Here is a 6101-nt window from a genome sequence, read left to right as displayed (position 1 = left end):
TATATATATACAGTACAGGCCAAAAGTTTGGACACACCTCATTCAATGTGTTTCTTTATTTTCATGACTATTTACATTGTAGATTCTCACTGAAGGCATCAAAACTATGAATGAACACATATGGAATTATGTACTTAACAAAAAAGTGCGAAATAACTAAACACATGTCTTATATTTTAGATTCCTCAAAGTAGCCACCCTTTGCTTTTTTTGATAACTCTGCAAACCCTTGGTGTTCTCTCAATGAGCTTCATGAGGTAGTCACCTGAAATGGTTTTCACTTCACAGGTGTGCTTTGTCAGGGTTAATTAGTGGAATTTGTTAGTTTTGATGCCTTCAGTGAGAATCTGCAATGTAAATAGTCATGAAAATAAAAAGGAAACGCATTGAATGAGAAGGTGTGTCCAAACTTTTGGCCTGTACTGTATATATTGCATGGGAGTAGTAATATATATTTATATTGTAACATTTCTATTCTATTATGTTATTGTCTGTTGCCATCATTTTAAGATGTTTATTGTATACACCAAACACCAAGGCAAATAATCTTGGCAAATAATTGTACTCTGCTTCTGATCGCCAATGAGAACTCTGTGGTGTGCCTGACTCGGACTGCGAGGAACCTGAGTATGTGTGACACTTGATAACCAGCTGTACTTCTCTGCTAACATCTCTGCGATAACCCACTCCTGCAGATTCATTCAAGCACAACATCAAGAGTCCATCCAGGTTCTGGTCCAGGCTCTTGTCATCTCGCGCCTTGACTCCTGGCTGGTGTGCCTGCATGTGCCATAAGAGCTCATCCAGAATGCAGCAGCCCAGCTGGTCTTCTACCTACCAAAGTCTACTCGCACACTTAGCTTTTCAAACTGGGCACGGCTCAGGCCCAACCTACATCCATGACATGGTTACACTTTTCACCCCGGCCCTTCCACTATGCTTTACAAAGTCACAGCTGTTAGCTGTCCTGGCTCCACAATAGTGGAACGAGCTCCCCGTTGACATCAGGACAGCAAAAACTGTACACATATTCTATAAAATAAAAAACCAAAATCTATCTCTTATTGTTTCTAAATGTGGCAATTGGAGCTACTTGTATGACTGCTGCATTTTTTGTTGATGCACATGGATGAATGCACTTATTGTGTGTCGCTTTGGATAACTGGATAAAAGCATCAGCTAAAAAAAATGTAATGTGAATTTGAAGCTAAGATCAGCTGGTGCAAATGGCCTCTGGGCTTTTTCCTGTTTCTAAATCACACACTTCTATTCATTTATATTCACCTATTCCGCTCCACAGTCTGCTAATGTGGGACAAGTTTCAGCAGCTCCTGGAGCAGCTGGAGGTGAAGTGAACCCACTCACTCCCATATTCATTAATTCACTTCATAATTCACACTCCCACACATGCACTGCCCCACTCCTCTTCTCCTTCTTGCTGCTGTATTTCCTCCCTCCGTCACCTTCTGATATCTGCTACTGGCTGAAGAAAACCCAATGCTACATCCATACTTCATAATCTCTATTCTGTGTATGGGTCCATGCCTGTGGCAGGAGACACACTATGAGGATTTATAGCTTTTAGAAGCACCGACTCCCCAGCCGCTCCTCTTCTTCCGAGCCTGGTGTCCTTGCCAGCAGGAAAAGTGGTGTACTGTTGCAGAGAGATAGCATCTGGTAGTTGGCTGTTGTTACACCTCAGACGAGCGCACAGTCACATTTCAGCTTCCTCTCTTTCTATCTGACTGCAGGAGGCCGACCACCAACACACCATAAGGCATTATAATCCAATTCCGACCCCCACCTCTGCAAACAAATTTCTGGAACAAAAGATGCTGGAGTAAATCTTTGCCCGACTCTGACTCCCTCTCTTCTTTTCTTTCCCTCACCCTCACTCTCCCTTTCTCTTTACTCATCTGTAAAATGGAGCCTTTTTGGGAAATGAGCCAAAGCCGTTCACCCAGCCAGGACTCCAGGAAAAGTAGCGACTATATTTATAGCTTGCTGCCTGCTTGCGTTAAGTAAAGTGGAACAGCCAGCCAATGAATATTCAGATGGAAGTGGGATTAAGCGCTTCAGTGGTTGATGGTGGCCTGCACTTAACAACTAGTTAACAAAGTGTCATTTCCAAGAAAACATAGTCATTTTGCTCAGTTATCTTCAGACATGGACTCTGACGATGTGGCATAAATGAGATGAACCTCGCAAAGATTTGCATGGGGTCACAGATGAGATGACCTATTAGATCTCCAGATTAAACATGGATTAGAATGGCTTTGACATAGTGAGCAGTAATCTTCTGAGAGAGCACAGGAGAACAGATGGGGCATAATACACACAGTTAAATTTTGTTTGCACAGCACCGCTGGATAGATTTTTCCGATATGATGACAGATTTTTTTCTGATATGACGACGGCATTAACTGACAACATACAGTGCAGATCATTGCATGCATGTCCATGATCTTCATCATCTGTGTGGTTACACAAACATTATCATTTTGATTCACTCTGGCATTACTAAAATAGCCTTAGGGTCTATACTGTAACTTGGGCTGTTAGATATAAAATGTGTAACTGTAAATCAGAATAGCATCCCTGTGTGATCCCTAGGAACTTCAAATGTCTCAGTATAGCAACCTTATGAAACCTTATTGCGCTTGAGCTCCTGTAAATCCTCCTAAAGAGACTTATTTTATGTCTTTGTGGTATTTTTATCTCCTATGGCCTACTAACCTGTTCCTTGCCTCTATGTGAGCTTTACAGTGCACTGCCACTGACATGTGGCATCAAATTAGCCCAAAATGTTTCCTTCGGGAGGGGCATTGCTAAAATATGAGCGTCAGATCCAAAGGTTCACCCTCAGCCCTGCAAATCCTCACCCCGTGTGTGTGTGTGTGTGTGTGTGTGTGTGTGTGTTTGTGTGTGTTGACTGGATGGTAGTGATCTCAATCGGCTCACAGATAGCGAGGCTCCTTTCAGCGCCACAGCGCGGGCAGCTGAGGCTCTATGTGTGGGAGGGACTTACGGAGAGCTCCCCTCGGTGCAGCCTGCCGCCACAGCATCGAGCAGAATCTATTCAAAGCATATTCACTGATAAGGCTCTTTTATCTGTCCCGGTTATCTGCCCTGGCCCGCTTTAAAGTGTCTATGAAGAGAGGAAGGCGGAAGCGATGCTGAAGTAGCGCGGTGAGTTGATTTCTTTATATTCGTGCAGTCTGAGGAGGTTTTGGTTGGGGATTAGGAAAAAAAAGATTTAAAAAAAAACCGGCTTGTGCGTGACTGGTCCAACCCTTATGCAGAGGAGCACCTCACGTCTTCTGCTGAATTCAAATAAAGTGTGCAAGAGTATTCTGGCACAGCATATTACCGGAACTATTGGATAATGTTGTATTAAAACTAGCTGTAGAGTGGAATCGTGTCGTGATGCTTTTCTCGGAAGTAGACCAATAATAATTATGTAGCCTCATATATTGTATGTGTGATTTAGTTTTTGCACCGTTTTGCTTTGCATTCTATAGCCTATAGGCTGTGACCCGTTTTAAAACAGAATTAGAATATAGCGTGATCTCGGTTAATACGTGGATTGTTTTCCTAATTGGATACAGAGGCATTTGGCTAATCGCTGCAACAATAAGCGCCTTTCAACTAGATTTTCTTAAACGATCTAATCAACTTCAAAGCGTTGTTGTTTTTAGTATATCCTAACTATATAAATGTATGCATTTTGCGCATCGTTCCAAATTACGCATTACAAGTGTTGTGGATAGCCCGTAAGGTTTCATGCTTTACAATTAGGACAATCTAATAAAGATGAGCCATTTAACTTAGATCTGGTATGTGTCCTCCATTAGGGATGCTGTGGAGTGAAAACATCGTGGGAGGAAGGCTCATAGTGAACCAGCGGGTGGTGAAACACGAATGGCTTCTCCCGCTGACGAGAGAGGCAAACTGCCCGATTCTCCCAAAGTCCTTGACCGGGTATCCAGCACGCTGCAAGTCCGCAAGTCGGGCGGATCAACAGGAGGAGCGCACCCAGGGGAGGGCGGCTGTAACCCGGCCCGCAGCTGCCATGGCCGGTGTCATTCAGCGCCAAGGACGGCGCCGCGCAAGGGAGGCGCAGAGGTTAAACTCGGTCACCTCGGCGAGGAGAAAGTCCGGGTTTGTTGCGACGAGGAATTAGAGACATCTTTCACGTATATTGATGAGAATGTCAACCTGCGACTAGCCAGCCCGGAGACTAGTTGTAAAAGTGCTCACAGACCCGTGCGCAAAGGCGAGCCTTGCTCCGAGACTTTACCAGAGTTTTCCTTTATGTCCGAGGACGATCTCTCTTTCGGGGAGGGCCCCGGGACTTCTATAGACTACGGCTTTATCAGTGCTGTCACGTTCTTGGTGACCGGGATCTCCTTGGTGATCATCTCCTACGCCGTGCCTCGGGATGTGGTGGTGGACCGTGACAGCGTGTCGGCGAGGGAGATGGAGAGGCTGGAGATGGAGAGCGCCCGGATAGGCGCCCACCTGGATCGGTGCGTCATAGCCGGACTGTGCCTGCTCACGCTGGGCGGCGTGGTGCTCTCCACGCTGCTGATGATCTCCATGTGGAAGGGAGAAATGTACAGGAGGAAGGTCATCGCTTATTCTAAGCGTTCAGCCAAACTGTATGGCTCTATCAGCCTGAAAACTAGATCCAGTCCCAGCCACTCTTCAGCGCATCTGTCCCTGGAGGAGGACGTAGAGGAAACTTTGGCTTAAAATGCTGCTCTGTGTACAAACCTTTTGTGTATAAAAGGAATTAATGCCATTCACACCCTTACTAACATATTGTAGCCTAAAACTGTATTCATAAATTCAAAGTGTGAGTCTGAAACACATTTGTCTTATGCTGTAAAAATAGCTTGAATGCTGTATTGTAGGCCTATATCCACGTGGCAAACAGAAAGGACAAGAAAACCACTCAAATGCAAATTGAGGAATTGCATGATAAACATTATGTGGTATCAAATAGTTCCCAAATGATTTCAAATGCTACCGAACCATAAAAGTGACCCAAGAGAATAAGAGCTTTTTGTGTCATACACTGGACTGGATCATATTTTTTTTTTGTATCCAGGATGCAATCTCTGAGAGCTTCCATTTATTATTAAGCCTATTCATATTTAATGTGAACGTCTCCAACAGCAAAATTGTGCACAGACACATTTCAGGGAGTAAGGGAAATGTGTGTCCGCAGGGCTGGAGAGTGGGAGTGGGGGGGGCAATGTGAAGCTGTCCCTGTCCACTGTGATGTGGGAGAATCAGCTCAGTGGTCCACATGGTAATGTCCAGTGACAGTCACTCTGGTGCATTGCTGAGGTAAGCCAGTAAGCCCGGCTTCGTGCACCCGAGCCAAAGCTCCACATCGGTTTGATTGTAGTGAGCAATTTGACTGCATTGGACAGCGCTAACACACACTGTTCGCCCTCCTCTGCACTGGCTCCATCCTCTCTGCTCTTCTTCTCCTCCTTCTTCCTTCACCTTCACTCTTCCACAGGACACTTGCTGCAGTGTTTCACCACTCTCCACCTACGAATAGGGTTGGCGCATCATTTTGATTTGAACAATTCTGATTCCAATTCCGATTCTTCCTTTCAATTCCGGTTCTTATCGATTCTCGATTCCGATTATTTGAAGGGTGGAGTTGAAACGGGTCACATGCTTATTTCTAGGGTTGGGTACCGAAACACGGTACCAATAGGGCACCGTTTCCGATGTAAACGGTAGTAACGAGACAGAATAAAAACGAACGTTTCGGTGCCTGACTTTTTTTATTTTTTCAAAAGCATTGCTGCTTCCACGTAGCGTCCATTGTAGCATGGACGCTACGTTACCATTAGCTAGTAGCTGGATTAAACACAATGGTTAAAATGCTGACAGCTTACGTTAAGCAATGTAAAGTGTGACTGTATTTCCCTATAGAGGATTCCAACACTGCAACTGTGACTGCAACTGCCGTTGTCGGAAAAAACAACACAGATGGTGCATTTACTTGAAACTCGCCAGTCTTGTGGTGCATTTTAAGTTATTTTAAAATACCCTTTTCCCATCTGGTGCTTGTTTAT

The 6101-nt window shown here is 44.6% G+C and overlaps 1 protein-coding gene across 1 annotated transcript; it reads left to right on the top strand.

The window, feature by feature from the left end:
- Nucleotides 1-3113: 3113 nt before the first annotated feature.
- On the top strand, nt 3114-5122 carry tmem74 (transmembrane protein 74). Its single transcript, XM_028581588.1, has 2 exons — nt 3114-3189; nt 3855-5122. The coding sequence occupies exon 2, from the start codon at nt 3922-3924 to the stop codon at nt 4753-4755; it is 834 nt and encodes a 277-aa protein (XP_028437389.1). The 5' UTR covers nt 3114-3189; nt 3855-3921; the 3' UTR covers nt 4756-5122.
- The last annotated feature ends 979 nt before the right edge of the window (nt 5123-6101 follow it).

This window comes from Perca flavescens, chromosome 6 (genome assembly GCF_004354835.1).
Source record: "Perca flavescens isolate YP-PL-M2 chromosome 6, PFLA_1.0, whole genome shotgun sequence".
Taxonomy (NCBI): Eukaryota; Metazoa; Chordata; class Actinopteri; order Perciformes; family Percidae; genus Perca; species Perca flavescens.
This window is presented reverse-complemented; position numbering and strand designations above follow the sequence as displayed.